This window comes from Anolis carolinensis, chromosome 3, assembly GCF_035594765.1.
Source record: "Anolis carolinensis isolate JA03-04 chromosome 3, rAnoCar3.1.pri, whole genome shotgun sequence".
Classification (NCBI taxonomy): domain Eukaryota; kingdom Metazoa; phylum Chordata; class Lepidosauria; order Squamata; family Dactyloidae; genus Anolis; species Anolis carolinensis.
The window spans coordinates 263,002,350-263,022,353 of NC_085843.1; the positions used below are offsets into that span (position 1 = coordinate 263,002,350).

The 20,004-nt window shown below is 45.9% G+C and overlaps 1 protein-coding gene across 6 annotated transcripts in view; it reads left to right on the top strand.

The window, feature by feature from the left end:
• The window catches only part of schip1 (schwannomin interacting protein 1), a 510,540-nt gene that overhangs the window by 376,860 nt on the left and 113,676 nt on the right, over positions 1 to 20,004 (top strand). For 3 of the 6 annotated variants that reach the window (XM_008106099.3, XM_008106101.3, XM_008106102.3), the window contains one exon: positions 3,894 to 4,577. In XM_008106099.3, the coding sequence (XP_008104306.2) occupies positions 3,894 to 4,577 (684 nt within the window). Of the gene's footprint in view, positions 1 to 3,456; positions 3,598 to 3,815; positions 4,578 to 5,481; positions 5,530 to 20,004 lie in introns of those variants that run through there. The other 3 variants (XM_008106104.3, XM_062976718.1, XM_062976715.1) reach the window with 3 other exon arrangements.

Here is a 20,004-nt window from a genome sequence, read left to right on the forward strand (position 1 = left end):
AATGGCTTGTCTGTGTAGTCTGACATAGTGGTTGTTAGAGTGGTCTAATATTTCTGTGTTTTCAAATAATATGCTGTGTTCAGGTTGGTTCACCAAGTGATCTGCTATGGCTGACTTCTCTGGTTGAATTAGTCTGCAGTGCTAAAATTCATTTTTGAGCAATACTGTGTTTGTTTGGTGGTCCCTATGTAGACTTGTCTGCAGCTGTATGGTATTCGGTAGACTCCTGCAGAGGTGAGAGGATCCAGTGAATAAATGCAAATTTCCCCCATTCTTTACAAGATGCAGCAACAAATGAATTCATCCTTGCACATTGTAGCAATGTGAGCTAGACATTTGCTCACAAGCCCTTTCTTCTTGCTCAGAGGCGAACCCACCAAAACTGAAAAATACAGAGCATTTGTGCCCTGGCCTGGAGTTGATTTACAATCATTAGAGACTCAGGGCCGGGCCATCCTAATTCACCCTCCGTCACATACTGTTCAGTAGTGAGAAGAAGGAAAGACTGGTCAAAGGTATTTTATTGCCTGAGGCACAGCAGCTAACATCTAGCACACGCCTAAGTGATGTATTTAAGAGAATTTAGTCATCTTGGCTGATCATGTCATAACTGGCCCTGGAGGCAGAAAATCCCACAAATACCTCACCTCCTTTGCTAGCAGCAAAAATGCAAATATAATGCACAGAATAATTTGTCAGAACCCTGGCTGCTGGGCACCAATAACCTTACACGGAGGCCAGTCTCTATCTAATATCTTTATTAAGAAAATATATAAAAGCAATAAAAACAAGTGAAGATTATAGTTCAGAAGCAGACCTTTCAAATGAGGTCAAATATAGTCCAAAAATGTATTGTCCAATAAATGATATTAGAGTTCAAAGTTTTAATCCACTTGACCGAAACACACACTTTTGCCAAGCAATAGTGTGGGGAAATGACAGAGTCTTAGAGTCCAATGAAGCTTGACAACAAGGCTGGAAATAAACTTGGTTCTTGGCTAGGTCCGTGACTGGAGACAAGGCAAAACATGAAGCGTGGAGCAGGGTCCGTGGTTAAACCGCAAGGCAAGGCAAAGGCTTGAAAGCTTGATCCGGGAAGCAAGGAACTGGGGTTACGAAGTCCACACACGATCTCTCTCCTGAAGCTGATCAATTGACTCTGCAAAGAATCTCTCGCGCCAAACCCCTATATTGGGTCTCGTTTTCCCGCCAACAAACTCTTTCCCTAGAGAACGAGAAGCGAAACCCACTCTGTCCAGATGCATTACTCCTTAGAATTTCCCAAGGGAAGCAGACCTAATCAGCCAGTTGTTTGGCAGCGATTCTCAGGCTTCTCCGATTAGCTTCTCTAACTCCCCTATCTCTAGAATAAGATTCCTTCCTGGGAAACGGAGGGGAGTACTGCCCAAGGCCTGGTTTACTGAATTCTTGAGGGCAAACGTCAACATCCGGCAGGTGAAGAGACTCCGGCTCTTGTTGCACCGGCGAAAACCCCATGTTTTCATCTTCATCTGCCATAATAGTACTAGGAACAGGATTACAGGGCCCATGAGGCATCACATATTTCAAGATTTGCTGTGTCTCCCGTCCCTGCTGCCCGAGTTACATGATGTAGGAGTGGAATTGTGTGCTTGTATACACTGGATTGCTGCTCCCAGCATTCCTTGTTGCTGTGTGCCTTCAGGTCATTTCTCACTTATGGAGACCTTAAGGAGAATCCAGCATGGGGTCTTCTTGGCAAGAGCGGAAAGGTTTTGACACTAGCTTCCTCCAACGCAGAAATATTCTGACTTGCCCAATATCACCCAGTGGATTTCCATGGCTCAGTGAGGATTCAAACCCTGGTCTCCAGAGTCAGAATCCAATGCTCAAATCACTACACCATTCTGGCTTTCATCCTTAACTCTTTAATTTCTAAAGGGCTGCATGCATCTATCAATGTATTGTGCACTTGGCCACCTTTACGACGTGTTCAGAAACTCCCAATTAGTTCAAAGTGCAGCAGACAGATTGATCATTAGTACATCTAGGAGCAGTCATATTACACCAATATTGAAATCACTCCACTGGCCGCCAAGTAGAACAGGTTGGGTATCCCTGATTTGAAATGCTTGGGATCAGAAGTGTTTTAGATTTTGGATATTTTTCTGGATTTTGGACATATGTGCATAATGAGATATCTTGGACATGGGACCAAGTCTAAACATGATTTTTATTGATATTTCATGTACACCTTAGACTAAGCATAGACCAGGCATAGCCAAACTTTGGCCCTCTGGGTGTTTTGGACTTCAATTTCCACAATTCCTAAGAGCCTATTAGGAATTGTAAAAGCTGAAGTCCAAAACAGCAGGATGTAACACTTCCAGTGTGAACAGCCACCCATGTGGCCAATATTGGAGTAGTTTTGGCTTTATTTATTTTGTATCAAAAGCATTAAGTATAAAAGTGATAAAAATAGAGGGAACACAAGCCACTAAATAATTTTGACCAAAAATGGGCAACAGCGACCTCATTGTCAGTAGCTATAAAAATTCTTCCTCTGTGCATGAGGCTGAGCGTTGTGGACAAGCATAAAGATGCAGAGTTGTTTGTTCTGCTCCACAGTCACACAAGGTGGAGGATTCTTCTAGGTTGTGCCATTTTGCCAGGTTGTCTTTTGATCGTCCAACTCCACTTCTGAGTCTGTTCAGGGACTTCCAAGTTGCCCATTCTTGGTTCACCCATAGAGGAAGATCATCTGGAGGGCCATCCAGTTGGGATTTCTTGGTTTAGCTGCCCAGAGGGATGGTCCTGCTGTTCCTGGATGAACATTAAGAGGAGTGGTGGTTCTCATGAAACCTTTCCTTGATTTGAGTCTACTGGGAGGAGGCTGATAGCCATGCAGGGGATTGCTTTCACAGTGTTCAACCTTATTTCTCTCACAAGTTAGCAGCAACGTCCCCTCGCAAATTGGGGGGTGGGGGTTGTCAACTATTCAACCTGTATTTCTTATAACTTGGGTAACTCAGAGTCAACTTTTCCTTCCCAATCTAGTCATGCCAGGGCATGCTGACCCAGCTGAGGGCCTGCACCCATTTCTAGAGGAGTCCGGGAAGCCCCTGTTTCTGCAGGTTCCAGCGAGAAGAGGGTGGGCGAGTGGGCCAGGATCATGCCCGGCCTTGCCCTGCAAGAATGCGGAGGCGGTGCCCTGCAGCTCAGGCCCCTGCCCGGCTTCCCCTCCCTGCCTCTGCCTTCCCTGGGCTTGCTTCCCTTCTTCCTCCCCCTCCCCCTCTGGCTTCCCCGGGATCGCTCCGGCTGGGCCGCAGGGGGCGGTGTGGTCACGGCGCCGTTTCCACGGACCTTGTCCCCATTCCCTTCCTCCTTGCCTTACGCCAGCTGCGTGGGGAGGGCTGAGTGCTTGGCCTCGTCGGACTCCCCGGCTTCCCCGCCAAGCCCTGCGCCGCCGGCGTAAGCTCCGGGAAGTTTGCGGTGCCATTGCGAGGCAGGAGGGGAGAGGAGGAGGGAATCCCTTCTCTTCGCATTGGCTGCTCCTTCGGCCGCCGCCCGCCCAAGCGACCTGAGCGGAGGGAAGAAGGGGCGCCCGCCGGCTGCGAGGTGGGGCCGAGGCAGAGGGAGGCGGCCCCACCTTTGGGGAGAGTCGGAGGGAGGGAGGAAAGGAGGGAGGGGGCTTCCGAGGGAAACTTTGGGAAGTGGCGGAGACTAGAGGCGCTTCCCTCGCTCGGGTCCCCTTTAAGAGCCTCGGAGCATCTGGAGCCAGGCAGAGGAGGGAGAGAGCCTGGCGGCGGTGCTTCCAGAGGCAGAGGAGCAATTGAAGGGGAAGAAGAAGTCTGCTCTTGGCTTCCCTTTCCCGTAACGCGTGTCGCCTTTCTCCCCTTGTCTCCCTCCTCCAGGATGGCATGGATTTAGGCAGCGACCCCTGCAGCAGCCGCTCCAGCTCGGAATCCAGCTCCAGCAAAGCCACCCCCTGCTCGGAATGCAAGTCCTCCCCGTCGCCCACCAGCCTGGACCTGGCCGCCCTGGAGGACTCCGAGGAGGAAGGCGAGGACGAGGCAGAAGGAGAGGGCTTCCAGGTGTACCTCAAGAGGAGAGAGATTGATGTGTGGGAGGAAGACGAGGAGCAGGAGGAGGAAGAGGAGGAGGAGGATGGGAGTGATGCCGCCCCGGCCCGGCCGAGTGTAGCCCCGGAGCCCCAGGAGGGGCGGCGGAGGAGGACCATGCCGCCCCCGGCCCCCCAGGGCCAGCGCCCGCCCCCTCGGCCCCCGCACCACCACCCCCTGCACCCCCTGGACCTCCGGCACAATGCCAACCTGGGAGTGGCGCCCCCCAACCGCAGGACTGGGCAGCCCCGGGGCGACGGACGGGGCCCCCGCCTCCAGAAGGGCCCGCCGGGCAAGCTCAGCAACGGAAAGCCCCCGCCGGTCGCCTCGGAGGTTCCCCCCGGGGGCCTGAAAGGAGGGGGGCAGGAGGAGGCCCAGCTGCCCACTATGGACTGGGAAGCGCTGGAGAGGCACCTGGCCGGGCTGCAGTTCCAGGAGCAGCAGAGCCAAAAGAACCAGAGGAGCAACTACACCTCAGTAAGGAGCCCCTTTCTTTCCCCCCTCCCTCCCTGAAATGTACCAGTTTTGTTTCAAAGAGATCTGTCTGTCTGGGGGGGGGGGGGGGGGCGGGCAGGGAAAGAAGTGTTAATGTCAATGGAATTGTGGCTTAGCGAGGAGACGGTGAGTCACTTCCCTTCGCTGAGGGAGAGCTTTCTTCCTTTCCCATAGAAGGCAATTTGCAAACGGGCAGCTCTGGTACTTAGGGCTGGGATGCTCTGCGTCCTCCCTCCTCCCTCGGGATGGGTCACCAACCTTGATGCTGGCACAGAAGCTGCATCGTGTGTGTAGGCATTGTTTATGAGGGAGAATGGATCTCTTTGAGTCAACTTTGCAAAGAGAATTGCCTTTTTTCTTGTCAGGAGTGACTTGAGAAACAGCAAGTCACTTCTGGTGTGATAGAATTGGCTATCTGCAAGACTATAGCCCAGGGTACGCCTGGATGTTTGATTTTTTACCATCCTTGTAGGAGGCTTCTCTCATGTCCCCTCATGGGGAGCTGGAGCTGACAGAGGGAGCTCACCCACTGTCACCAGATTTACATTGCTGATCTGTCAGTCAGCAGTCCTGTCGGCACAAGGGTTTAACCCATTGCACCACCGGGGCTCCTAAGAGAATTGCTGCCCCTTCTTTTGTTTCGCAGGGGAGGAGATGCTTGACCCTGGCCTTGCCTGGCCTGATAGAATAAGCAATGTCAAGGCTTAAAACCGGTGACCCTATGTGTGCCAAGAAAGAGGGGGGCACAAGGGGAGGAAGGGAGGGATGGGGATTCCAAACTACTTCCTGTCTCTTATCCGGGGACACCTGGCTGCCTTCAAAGAATCCAGACAGTGTGGGTGGCATCAGGAGGAGGAGGAAAAACCAAAAACATTAGCAGGAATCCTAGCCAAGCTGGCACATGTCCCAGGGCGGTTTTACCCCAGCGAAAAGGGTTTGTACCATTTAGATCTCTGTTGGAATTCCTATGAAACAGCTGGCTTTTGGAGGGGGATTGGGTTGTCTTTGTAATGTGCACCTTGGCCTGTTTGGGATGCCTTCTGTAATCTGGCTAATGACTATGCAAATATCACGGCGTGGTGGTCATGTTGATACTTTGCCTTTGGGCGTGATTTGAGAAATCCAGAGCCTCCAGCTTCTGGAGATTGGGTGCAGTGCACTCTGACTTTAAGGCAGGAGGATAAGTAACTTCATTTTGCAGTGTAATTGGCATACCGTAGCTGCTTCCAGCAAGAGAAGGGCCAAGGAAAGAGGGCTTGTTTCCTTTCTTTCCCTAATTGGATAGAATTGGTGGTGAAGATCCAGGTTTTCCTCACACATCCCTTCCATGTCTCTCTCTCTGCTTTTAGTAGCACTGCCAGGCTGGCCTCCTGCACAACTCAGCATCCCCTGTATTGCTTTAAGCAGAAATATGGAGGGGGTTATCTCTGCAAGATTGAAAGGGAAAACATGTCCCTCTGGGATCCTTGTTTGTATTTTAAAGCCCATTTAAAAAGAAAGAGAAACATGACATGTAAAGTTAGATAATACCAGCTATACAACCCAGCATTTGTCACTTTAATAGTAAACTGTTGTGAGGTTTAAATTCAGCCATGAGGGATGCTGATGACACTGCATTTTAAATATGCTGTAGCTCTGGAGATTTTTTTGTGTTTGAGGAAAGGCTATTTTGCCTGTAGATAATAGAATACAGAGAGATAACCAAAGAACTGCAGTGCCTGGTTTTGCAAGCTGCTGTGACAAGATTTCCTATGTCTCCAAGATTTGCATTCTATAAATGGACTACTTCCAAATTGCTTAAATTATCATTTACAAGTATTCTTGCTTTACAGATATTTTGGACAGTTATTATATAGCTTCCACTTATAGTTTTACACTTAAAACAAAACTTGACATCCTTTAAGACAAGTAGGAGTTTGATAGTGTGTTGGGCCAAAATGTCCCATATATTTGTCTTGATAATCCGGACTTAGAATTTGAACTCAAGGCCCTACTATATAAATATCTTACATTAACTCTTTGTTGCTGTTGTGTGCTTTCAAGTTGTTTCCAGCTTACATGAACCTATCACAAGGTTTTCCTGTCAAGATTTATTTAGAGAAGTGGTTCTCAAACTGTGCTCCTCCAGATGTTTTGGACTCCATCTCCCATAATTCCTAAAAGATGGTAAACTGGCTAGGATTTCTGGGAGCTGAAGTCCAAAACACCTGGAGGAGCACAGTTTGAGAAACACAGGTTTAGAGAAAGTGTGGTTTTGCCTTCCTTTGAGGTAAAGACAGTGTGATTTGCCCAAGGTCACCCAATGGGTTTCTATGGCCAAATGGATTCAAACTACAGTCTCCAGAGTCATAATCCAACAATCAAACTATGGTCTCCATAGTCATTAACTACACATTAGCTCTGAGAAACAAACATGTCAACAAACGTGTATTGCCTCCCTTCAGAACAGTTTGCCTATTTTAGTATATTCTTCCTGAAAGATGATTCTGAAGTTTAGAAACTGATATGACACAGAAACTGATCATACAGAAAAGTTTCATACTGTTATGATTGAGCCTCATGGCTCTGTTACTGACAGACGTGGGCGTAAGACTCCTCGAGAGTCAGATACTCTCGAGGAGCGAGAGAGAAAGAGACTGCGAGACATATTTGCAGCACCATCTGACGAGGAGTCTTTCGAAGGGTTTACGGAGAGAATGGAGGAGGGGCTGGTTAGCTCAGAGGAGGATGAGATGGATTGGACTCGGGTAAGGGAGGAAGTGGGTGCCACTGGCCATGATGGGACAGAAGATGAATGGGGACCTTCAGGATTAGACCCATGGTTTAGCTGGAGGGATGGGACGGGATCCACAGCTGGAGATGCTGTTGGGCGTAGTCAGAGGTGTTCCAGCTCTGACGAGGAAAGTGATGAGGAAACGCCCGGGTTAAGGAGGACAGCTGACAGTGATGAAGATTTGTAACTGGCATAAAATGGGGCTTGAGAACAATTGCAAATTGCGTTGGGCAATGGTAATCTGGGCAAACGCTTGGGATCCGTGTGTGTGTGGGACGCTTCCCTGAAGACTTGTGTGCTTTCCTGTGCTGTGACCTTGACCTTCCGTCGTCTTCTTGACGGACGCCATCTCCTGCTTTGAGAACTCGGACTGAACTGACCACGGCTTGTCTTCCCCCCCCTTCTTGGACTTGGAAAAACTACAAACGTCTGCTTCTGGCTTTGATCTACGGAACGGAACTGGTCTACTCAACTGCTACAATCCTTGGCTGTTTTACTCGTGTTGGAGATCCTGTCTGCTGTGTGTGTGGGGGAGCGACGCAAGTTACTCTAAGCACAGTGTTGGCAGCAGAGAGGAATCTGCTGCCAATTAGTTGCATTCTTGTATCTTTTGTTCCTTGGCTTTCGTTTCGTTTATACCCAGGCTGACGCAAGCAGTTTGTTTTTACCCGGATTAAACTCCGGTTTAATCCGGTTTATCTTTTGAACATTTACTTTTGCCCCTTTTTGCTCCTAAAGGCAAAAACTGCCTGGCCCTTGTGTTTTACGGGCATTTTTGAGTTCTGTAATCTAATAAACTCTGTTACTTTGAATCTTGTGGCGTTCTGTCCTTGACAGATTGCCCAACGCCATAAAAAGTTTATTGCAGCAATAAACCCGTCAGGAAGACGATGGATGAGTTAAGGGCCAAAGTAGACCAATTGCAAACGGCTTTTACCGTTAGCCAAACAGCTCAGGCTGTGAAAGGACATGTTTTGACTCCTGAACGCTTTGACGGAACCAGGTGCAAGTTGCCAACCTTTTTGGCACAAGTGGAGCTTTATTTTTCTCAGCTCAGTGTTCATGCTTTTCCTACAGACACTAGCAAGGTGGCCTTTATTTTGAGTTTGTTGACCGGTCCCGCAGGACAATGGGCCACTAATTTAATTTTGGGAAATGACCCAGTCAAGGACAATTTGAATAATTTCAAAAAGTTGTTAACTGATACTTTTGGGGATCCTCTCCGCACGGAGAACGCTGGGTGGGCTCTGTATCGGTTGAAACAGGGAAAGGGGACTGTTTTGGATTACTTAAATAAGTTTAACCTGTATCGCCACCAGCTGGATTGGGGGGAAAATGCATTCATGCTTTTATTTACTGCCGGGTTAAGTGATATGCTCCAGGATGAATTAGCACGCTTGGAGCCGGCTGAAAGCTGGGACGCCTTAGTAGCTAAGGTGCTGCGTTTAGACGCAAGGTTCGAGGCTCGTAAACACTCAAAAGCAATGTGTGCGCCACCCATGCATGTAACCAGGGCACCTGTGGTGATGGGGGAAGAGCCCATGGAGCTTGGGGTCTTTAAAAAGCTGCCTACAGAGGAAAAGAGCCGTAGGAGGCAGCTGGGCTTGTGTTTGTACTGTGGGAATGCTGGGCATTTTGCCAAAAATTGTAATGTGAAACCTTCCCAGCTTTCGGGAAAAGGCCAGCCCTAGTGCGACGTGAGTCCAACGCACTAGGGCTCCTCAAGCAGTCAACTGAGGGGAGGAAGCATGTTTTCGTACCCATTACATTATCTGTTGGGGGAAGGGAACTTGTTTCTACTTTGGCACTGCTGGACTCAGGGGCTACGGTCTCCTATGTAGATATTGAGTTTGCTAAGAAGCATGGCATTCCTAGAGTGCGCAAGGCATGCGACGTGTGGGTGGAAGGAGCAGATGGGAGACTGCTGGAGACTGGGGTGGTTAACCATGAAACCTCAGCAGTAACGTGGGAGGTGCAGGGAGTAACGGGAACGTTTGTGTGGGATATTACAAGCTTGCCTAGATATGATGTGATCCTGGGGATGGATTGGCTAGCTGTAGTAAACCCACAAGTAGATTGGGCAACACGTAAAGTGATCTTAAAGAGGCAGGATTGTTGCACTCTAAATGTTACTCATTCTGATATGGAGGGAGTGCCTGCTGAGTATGGGGAGTTCTCTGATGTATTTTGTAAAAGAGAAGCGGACAAATTACCACCGCACAGGCCATATGATTGCGCCATCAAGTTGGCAGAAGGTGCGAAACTGCCAGCAGGGAGGCTGTATGCCTTGACTGTACCGGAAAGGCAAGCTTTGCGGGAGTTTCTAGATGAAAATTTAGCCAAGGGGTTTATTCGCCCATCTAGTTCTCCAACTGCGGCACCAGTATTCTTTGTAGCCAAAAAGACTGGGGAACTTAGGCTGGTCTGTGACTATCGGATCCTAAACAAATACACCATTCGGGATAGGTACCCGCTCCCTTTAATCTCGGAACTGTTATCAAGGGTGCAAGGGGCTAAGGTCTTTACCAAGCTTGACCTGCGGGGGGCCTATAACTTAATCCGTATACGGGAAGGGGATGAATGGAAGACGGCATTTAACACGTGTTTCGGATGCCACGAGTTCCGAGTCATGCCTTTTGGGCTTTGTAATGCTCCTGCGGTATTCCAGAGGTTCATGAACGATGTGTTCAGGGACCTAATTGACCAATTTTTAGTGATTTATTTGGATGATATCTTGATTTTTTCTAAGGACGAGAAAGAACATCGTCAACATGTCAAGCAGGTTCTGCACCGACTGCGGGCTAATGGGCTTTTCGCCAAGGCTTCCAAGTGCGTCTTTCATGTGCCTGAAGTGGAGTTCCTAGGTCATGTAGTGTCAGGTAGGGAACTTAAAATGGACCCACATAAGGTTGACGCCGTCAACTCATGGCAGGAGCTGAAGACTAAGAAGGATGTACAAAGGTTCTTGGGTTTCGCTAATTACTACCGGGAGTTTATTCCGAATTTTGCAAAGCTCACGGTACCTTTGACGCAGCTTCTGCGCAAGAAACAGCCATTTGTGTGGGGGCGGGAAGCTCACGAGGCGTTTCTACAACTAAAGTCTAGTTTTCAATCGGACAACATACTAACCCATCCTGATGTTGACAGACCGTTCGTGGTAGAAGCGGACGCTTCTAGCTACGCGTTGGGGGCTGTATTGTCTCAGAAGGATTCCTCAGGGACCTTGCGTCCCTGTGGATTTTACTCGCGGCAACTAACACCCTTCGAGCAGAACTATACCATATGGGAGAAGGAGTTGTTGGCGATTAAGGTGGCGTTTGAGGTGTGGCGGCACTGGCTTGAAGGGGCACGGCACCAGATCGTGGTCAGATCTGATCACAAGAACTTAGAGCACTTGCAAACAGCAAAGAAGTTAAACCAGCGTCAAATCCGCTGGGCTTTGTTTTTCTCCAGGTTTAACTTCAAGGTGCAGTTCGTGGAGGGGAAGGCAAATTTGCGGGCCGATGCTTTATCCCGCAAGCCGGAATTTAAGACCAATGAGCAGGTAGTATGTCAGACCATCTTGCCTACTGCCTCTCTGTGTGTTGTAGATAATGAGCTTGGGTTACATGACCAGATCCTTGAGGCTCAGAAGGATGATGTGTGGACTCAGGAGCAACTGATGCTGCTCTCTGCAGGTAACCGTACCATACTGCCGCATCTCCAGGATCAAGACGGGGTATTGGTGCGTAGGGGGCAGGTTTACGTACCAGTAGGGACCCTCAGGTTGGAGGTGATTAGAGCCCACCATGACGAACCCATGGCTGGGCACTTTGGCAGGTTCAAGACCGTACAGCTTATCACCAGGAGCTACTGGTGGCCAAAGATGCGGCAAGACATTCTGCGCTTTTGTGACAGCTGCGCCGTTTGTCAGCAGAGTAAGACGCCTGTTGGGCGCCCTAGAGGGTTGTTATCGTCTTTACCTGTTCCGGAGAGGCCATGGCAAATCATTTCCATGGATTTTATTTCAGATTTGCCTAAGTCTGGGGGTTATACTTGTATTTGGGTGGTGGTGGATTTATTTAGTAAACTGGCTCATTTTATTCCTTGTTCAACCATTCCGGCGGCCCCTACGTTGGCCTTACTATTTACAAAGCACATCTATCGTTTGCACGGAGCACCCGAGGTGATTATTTCAGATAGGGCTCCGCAATTTGTGTCACGCTTTTGGAAACACTTCCATGAGTGTTTGGGGACTAAGTTAAACGTGTCTTCAGCTTTCCATCCGCAAACGGATGGACAGTCGGAACGGGTTAATGGGCTCTTAGAGCAGTATCTGCGTTGTTTTTGTTTAGATCAACCCACGGCTTGGGTAAAGTGGTTACCGGTGGCGGAATTTGCTTACAACAATGCGGTGCACACGTCTAGTCAGCATACGCCATTTGAGCTAACTTATGGTTTTCACCCACGGGGAGGTGTGGCGCCGTCGACCAATGTGGTCTCTTCGGACCCTGTGTACCGCTCTTCGGAAATGGCTGCATTGCATGATGTTGCCCGTCGCTTACTGTTGGAAGCTAAGGCAACGCAGAAGACTCAGGCTGACCGCCACAGGCAGGCAGGGGAGGAGTTGGAAGAAGGGGATTTGGTGTGGTTATCTTCCAAACATATTAAACAGGCTGGGGGAAAGTTTGCGCCTCGGTATTTGGGTCCCTTTCCTATTGTTAAAAAGATTTCTTCTGTTGCGTTTCGTTTGCGTTTACCGTCTAGTTTAAAGGTCCATCCAGTCTTTCATCGTTCACTGTTGAAACTTGATACCTCTAGTCGTCGTGGTGCTATAGCGGAGGGTATCACTGCCACTTCTCCGCCATCGGGGGAGGAGGCCTTTGTAAGAGGGGATAGTGTTATGATTGAGCCTCATGGCTCTGTTACTGACAGACGTGGGCGTAAGACTCCTCGAGAGTCAGATACTCTCGAGGAGCGAGAGAGAAAGAGACTGCGAGACATATTTGCAGCACCATCTGACGAGGAGTCTTTCGAAGGGTTTACGGAGAGAATGGAGGAGGGGCTGGTTAGCTCAGAGGAGGATGAGATGGATTGGACTCGGGTAAGGGAGGAAGTGGGTGCCACTGGCCATGATGGGACAGAAGATGAATGGGGACCTTCAGGATTAGACCCATGGTTTAGCTGGAGGGATGGGACGGGATCCACAGCTGGAGATGCTGTTGGGCGTAGTCAGAGGTGTTCCAGCTCTGACGAGGAAAGTGATGAGGAAACGCCCGGGTTAAGGAGGACAGCTGACAGTGATGAAGATTTGTAACTGGCATAAAATGGGGCTTGAGAACAATTGCAAATTGCGTTGGGCAATGGTAATCTGGGCAAACGCTTGGGATCCGTGTGTGTGTGGGACGCTTCCCTGAAGACTTGTGTGCTTTCCTGTGCTGTGACCTTGACCTTCCGTCGTCTTCTTGACGGACGCCATCTCCTGCTTTGAGAACTCGGACTGAACTGACCACGGCTTGTCTTCCCCCCCCTTCTTGGACTTGGAAAAACTACAAACGTCTGCTTCTGGCTTTGATCTACGGAACGGAACTGGTCTACTCAACTGCTACAATCCTTGGCTGTTTTACTCGTGTTGGAGATCCTGTCTGCTGTGTGTGTGGGGGAGCGACGCAAGTTACTCTAAGCACAGTGTTGGCAGCAGAGAGGAATCTGCTGCCAATTAGTTGCATTCTTGTATCTTTTGTTCCTTGGCTTTCGTTTCGTTTATACCCAGGCTGACGCAAGCAGTTTGTTTTTACCCGGATTAAACTCCGGTTTAATCCGGTTTATCTTTTGAACATTTACTTTTGCCCCTTTTTGCTCCTAAAGGCAAAAACTGCCTGGCCCTTGTGTTTTACGGGCATTTTTGAGTTCTGTAATCTAATAAACTCTGTTACTTTGAATCTTGTGGCGTTCTGTCCTTGACACATACAGGATATTAATATCAGATCTTCTTGAAAACTGGGGACCTTGTCAGAAATGAATTGACTAGAAGTCATACCTTAAATTGTGTGTCACACTTATCCATGGCATGCTTTTAAATTATGGAAGTCAGTAATTATGTCAGGACCAGTCTTCCACAACTGAAACTAAAATATCCTAAGACCAGCTATCATACATACAAGCAATGATATCATTCAATGGGAACACAGAGATAACTCTATAGAAAAGTCATTATATTTGAGCATTATGATTGAGGTGTGATGTATGAAATGATGCTGGTGTTAGCTGCTCTGTGACAGAAATTTCAAATCTCGCAAGAACTCAGTTCTAATACAGTAGAGTCTCATCCAAGCCTCGCTTATCCAAGCCTCTGGATAATCCAAGCCATTTTTGTCGTCAATGTTTTCAATATATCGTGATATTTTGGTGCTAAATTCGTAAATACAGTAATTACAACATAACATTACTGCGTATTGAACTACTTTTTCTGTCAAATTTGTTGTATAACATGAAGTTTTGGTGCTTAATTTGTAAAATCATAACCTAATTTGATGTTTAATAGGCTTTTCTTTAATCCCTCCTTATTATCCAAGATATTCGCTTATCCAAGCTTCTGCCGGCCCATTTAGCTTGGATAAGTGAGACTCTACTGTATATGCATACGATCCCACTTGTTTTGCATTTCTGGAACATGCTATACCTATAATGAAATTACCAGGAAATAGTAATGTTACATCAAGGAGTGATTTCCTCATTTCAGATGGAAGAGAACCATTGGTGGTGCCAAAATAATGAGAATTCCTCCAGTGGATATCTTTATTTTTTTATTCCAACTAATATTTGATATTTAATGGTCTACTATGTTCATTAATTTTTATGATTGCTACTCACAATGTACAGTCAGAAGTGAAGCCAACAGACTTCATAGAATCGTAGAGTTAGAAGGTGCCTCATGGGTTATCTAGTCCCGCCACCTGCTCAGTGTAGGATCTCCAGCTGAAGTGTCTTCAACAGGTCTAGCTTCTTTTGAAGCTGCCCAAAGAAAGAGACCCCAGTTGGTTCCATTAATGCTCTTAGTGTCATAAAGCTCAGTGTAATATTCAATCAAATCCTACTGTCCTGTAACTTCAAACTTGGAGAAACCCACTAATATAACACTATTCATGGAAGGAAAATAACATTGAAGGCAATTTGCACAGTCATTCTTATGTTGGATCTATAGTTATGCTGAAATTATGATTGGTAGATTGAAGTGCTTGTCCTGAATATTTAAAGCACCAGACCCTATCTGATCTTGGAAGAAAGCATAGACAGTCCTGGTTAGTACTTGGATGGGAGACCACGATTAAATACCAGGTGCTCTGTGCTGTATTTTAGAGGAAAAAACTGGAGAATCACCTCTAACTATTCTTTATGACCTTGAAACGCCAGATCTGGCCTTGGTAGTCCATGCCTTAGTTACATCCTGTCTGGATTATAGCAATGGGTTCTACATGGGACCCTTTGAAGACCGTTCAGAAACTTCAGCTGGTCCAGAGATCAGCATCTTGACTACTAACTGGGCTGCTGTACAGAGAGATAACCACTCGCATATTACGGAATCCCCACTAGCTACCAATCTGTTTGTGGGCGAAATTCAAAGTGCTGGTCATTACCTTTAAAGCCCTAAATGGCTCGGGCCCAGACTGTTTGGCTAACCACATCTCCACATACGAGCCTGCCTGGATGCTGTGATGAACGGATGAGGCCCTGCTCTCAGTCCCACCCCCTCCCAGGCACAGATGGTGGGAACGAGAGAAAGGGCCTTCTCTGTGGTTGCCCCCCACCTTTAGAACTCCCTCCCTAAAGAGATTAAAACGGCCTTCTCTCTCTTTCAAAAAACAGTTAAAGACCGTTTTGCTCACAAGCATATAGAGAGGAGGACATAGAAACATCTGGCACAAACAAAACGGAATGGAATATGAAATGGCACATTATTGTGGCTTTTAAAATTCTAATGTTTAGTTTTTATTAGCTTAATTTTTAAGTAATGTTTTTAACTGATTTATGGCTTGTTTACGGGATTGAATGTTTGCCGCTGCTTGTTGTGAACTGCCCTGAGTCCCTATTGGGGAGATAGGGTGGGATAGAAATAAAGTTGTTGTTATTATTATTATTATTATTATTATTTTATTATTATTATTAAGAAAACTGGGATAACTCATGGCTTGACAGGTGTAATGGCACATATCCACACATAAATGAAAACCATTTTGGATAATAAAGTATCTTAAAACTGGTCTGGGTTCGTAACAAAGAAACCTGTAACCCTTGTAAATCAAAGCATTTTGTTCGGATTCTACAGACCTTCCTGCTGCCCCATAGTCCTTTGAGCTTTAAGTGTTTATAGAAAGACTTTTTTTCTTAGCTACATTTTCCATTTTGTTACAAATGGCATCAGCCAGTATATGCTTTGGTATCTCAGTGTGTAGCAGGAATTCTTTTCTTTATACAGACTTTGTTTCAACATGTAAAAGTTAAAAAAAAACTTCAGAACATCCTGTTCTGACAATGTAGAGAAATTTTTATCACAAATGCAATTCTAGGACTGACTTTAATCTGTGACAATGGATGGCCAATTACATTGGCTCTCCAATTAAATTTGCCCCCATTTTAATTGACAAGTGTCACTCTCAAGATACAAACATAGTGTTCCTTGGAGATATTTGTAAGGGTGCATACTTCTATCTTACACTTTACCAGGAATAGCAGTGTCCTGCTCATTTCTCTGCTAACCAATGAGCCTGAAAAGGCAATATCCACACCTTTCCGACTAGCTAGGTCTAATAATGTCTTTAACATAATTCTCTGCATTAAAAAAATCCTTCATTGGTTATATGCCATCTGATTGGAGGAGAAGAGAATTGTAGTTTTACGCATTTGAAGGAAATTACCAGTAGCTTAGGAAGGCTCATTTATAGTGACAATTGCAGGTCATGGTGGTTGGAGGATTCTGAAAGTTGTATCTTTAAAAGTTTTTTTTTAAAGTAGTACAACTTCCTTATCAATTGATTTGAAATTTCACTTACCCATGCTCCAAAAATATTCCCCAGAAAGAGTTTATGAGTTTCTCAAGGTTTCTGTGGTTCTATCATATGCTCCCAGCCTGAGTATAGTCATAATATAGGATTCACTACATTGTGTGTGTCTTGGAAGGTATCCCCTATGAATACAGAGGTCATAATGTACTGTGAAACTAAAATATATTTTCCCATACATTTTGTAGCATCTACTTTATGTTTTCCTCTTGCATCATTCAATTTGGGCTCAGATTGCATTGGTATTTCCCCTCCATTAGTGGTGGATTGTCCACTGCAGTAAGAATATGGTTCTTTTTCTTTCAATAGTTCTATCACAACTTAGTTTTTGAAGCATTTTCTATTTATCATGTATCTAGCTGAAATGATTCGAAGGATGTAATCACAGCTGAAGAATTAATTCAGTATTTTTCCTTCTTGCCACTGAGCATGAGGGAAATGCTTTCCTTCCTGAAACAGCATGTCCCTGCCCTCTTTTCCCAGGATTCATTTTGGGCTGAAATACTTGAAGGAGAAAATTAAGAGAATTAATAGCAGAGTTGTTGAAGGTAAAAACACACACAACCCCTATTGGAATGTATCTTAAAAGAGAAATGAGCATAGGATACACATGCAAGGGGTAGATTAATGCTAGTGTGTCTCTTTGATCTCTTACTGGCTGTGTAGCTGTGTCAACAATCTGTGTGGGAGCGCAGGAAAGTGTGCTTATTCACTTCATAATGCTAGTCAGCACCTAACAGCTCTTGAATATAAGTACCCAGAGGAGAGGTGATACTTACTATGCAGCAGCAGAATTCCTGTAATTTCGACAGCTGATGAAAATCTAGATAATTGCAAGGATCTCTTTGCACAGAGACTTCTTGTGGGGTCTTTGCCACTATGCAGAGCAATGTTTTAGAAGAGCTTAAAGTCAGGTTTTATCCTATCGTAGTTCCCTTGAATGCAGAAGATTGGTGTAGTGGATTGTTAAGACAGCAGAGTGAAGGAAGGAGGGATGATAGAAGATTAAAGTCAGTTACCAGTTTTTCAAGATAATCCATTCTATACCTCTCAGGGCCCTTCCACACAGCCATATAATCCAGAATATCAAGTCAGATAATCCACAATATCTGCTTTGAACTGGATTATCTGAGTCCACACTGCCATATAGTCCAGTTCAATGTGGATTTTATACAGCTGTGTGGAAGGGGTCTCAGTGTCTATCCCTGCTTCCACTGAACATTCTGAGTTTTCATTGGATTACTGGAGGAGTCCTATTAGGACCTTTACTTAAGATATTTGAACTTTTGCAAACTTTGGGGGTTCCCCATGGTGGCTGAAACCTCCCTCTTGTGCATAGATGGTGTCATTTTGGCAACTTAAGGATCCATTCTTAGAGCCTTTCCACACAGCCATATAACCCAGTCTACAAGGCAGAAAACCCCACGTTATCTGCTTTGAGCTGGGTTATCTAAGTCCACAGTTCAATTCCAGTTCATATTCCAGTTCAAAGCAGATAATGTGGGATTTTATTCAGCTGTGTGGAAGGGGCCTCAGATAACAAATCCATGATGCATTACAGACAAATGCATCAGATGCGTTACAAACAAAACCATAGGTAAAACAATGCAGTGCATTCTCACCCTTAGCAAAACTGCTTTGATTCCTGGCATCAGGCAGCTTGCTACAGAAGTCAGGCCTCTCAGGGTGTGCATTCAGGAATGGGAAAGGAATAAGAGAGAGCCTTTTTTCCTTCCTTCCTAAAAGATGTTCTCCCTGCTGTGCTTTATAGCTCTGGAAGACTACTAGTCTCTGATCAGACTGTGTTATAGAGGTGTGGGAGGAAGCACATAGTTCTGGAGACAGGAAAAAATGATACTTCCAACTCAAGTGTTCCTGCACTGTAAGGTGTTAGGCATATTAGCAATTCCCTCTCTTCTCCAGGTTTATATTTTCTGGGAGGAGAGTGTTGTCAAAGTGATTCAGCCATTGTTATAGTGATTCATATATCTCAAACTGCTCTCACAGACTTGAGTGATACACAGTTTGCCTGAATTGTGACTTTTCTCAATCTCCCTCCCCCCATTTAAGTTTCAGGTGTCAACTTTATTCTCCCAAATCCTTGTATTGGGGGGGGGGGGTGGCACACAGGCAGTTTTGTGGCATGCCTCAAACTGGAAGTAGGGAAAATAAGATGTCCCAGGCACAGGTTCCTTGCCTTAGAGAAGAATTGTGCTCCTAAAAGGCTTCAAGATACATCCTTCTCTTAGACCAGGGTCTTGTTTTGATGCAAATATTTTTCAGAATATTCAGTTACATGCCAGCAATTTTGAGGAGGTATGGTTACAGATGTTGCAGAACAGTTTCAGGTGGGAATACCTGCAACCTGTACCTCATCCACTGCTATTCTAAAAGCTCGGTTTCTACCAACACTGTTCCTTTCAAACAGTTTCATGAAACTTTTTGATTTTATTTCATCATAATTCACATAAGTATTTATCTGGCATTCTTAGAACATTCTCCAAATAATTAAAAGGAGTTATTTGGTATCTTTAGGGATCATAAGAAATTGTTGGCTTGCTTGAGGATTCATAATTCACTTATCTTTGATTTACTCAGTACTATGACAAACCCCAGTGGTGAAGTGTGTTAAAGCACTGAGCTGCTGAACTTGCAGACCAAAAGGTCGCAGGTTTAAATCCCGGGAGCGGAGTGATCACCCGCTGTTAGCTCCAGCTTCTGCCAGCCTAGCAGTTTGAAAGCATGCCAGTGTGAGTAGATCAATAGGTACTGATCTGGCCACATGACCTTGGAGGTGTCTATGGACAACGCCGGCTCTTCGGCTTAGAAATGGAGATGAGCACCAACCCCCAGAGTCAGACATGACTGGACTTAATGTCAGGGGGAACCTTTACCTTTATGGCAAGCTCTGCCTAAACTACTATGAAGCACAGGGCAGGAATGCTGCAGAAGCCTTGCAAAAGCCATTCTACAGAGTACACAGAGAACCCTTGAGTAGTACTAAATCTGTCTCTGTAGCATATCCTAGATGTTCTTGGCCATCATTGGAATACAGTCCTAGACTAAACACTCAGCCTTATCTAGCTTAGTCTCTTATTTCTGCCTTTCTTTTATGGTTGCCTGATGACCTTGGCTGTTTATTTAAGTTTTCTTTTAGCTAGAAGTGTATGATACATTATTCACAATGCCCTGACTCTAGATGACTATAGTTTGTAGTGCCATTGCTCAAGAGCTATGTTTTGCACTGTGGTCAAAGAAAATGCAGCTGTGGCTTTGGATGTTGGTTGATGCATTAGAAAGGAGACAGGGAGGAAGCACAAGTGTCTCTGGAGGTTGTAGGTCCTGGGGAGGGAGATGAATTACTCCCGCATCATATTACTGAGGGTGTATAAACAGAGGCACTTGAGGTTCTTTCCTCGTTGCTTTCTATCTGTATTCAAAGACACAGTTGCTATGTTACCAGAACAGTGTGTGAGCTACTTGTTATATTTCATTTAAAATATTTATATTCCCTCTTTTGTTGTAAGGCTTCATGTTTTTAGATGGCCAAACAACAGACCAAAGTGTTGTTGATTGGCAGTAATAATATAGGGGTGAT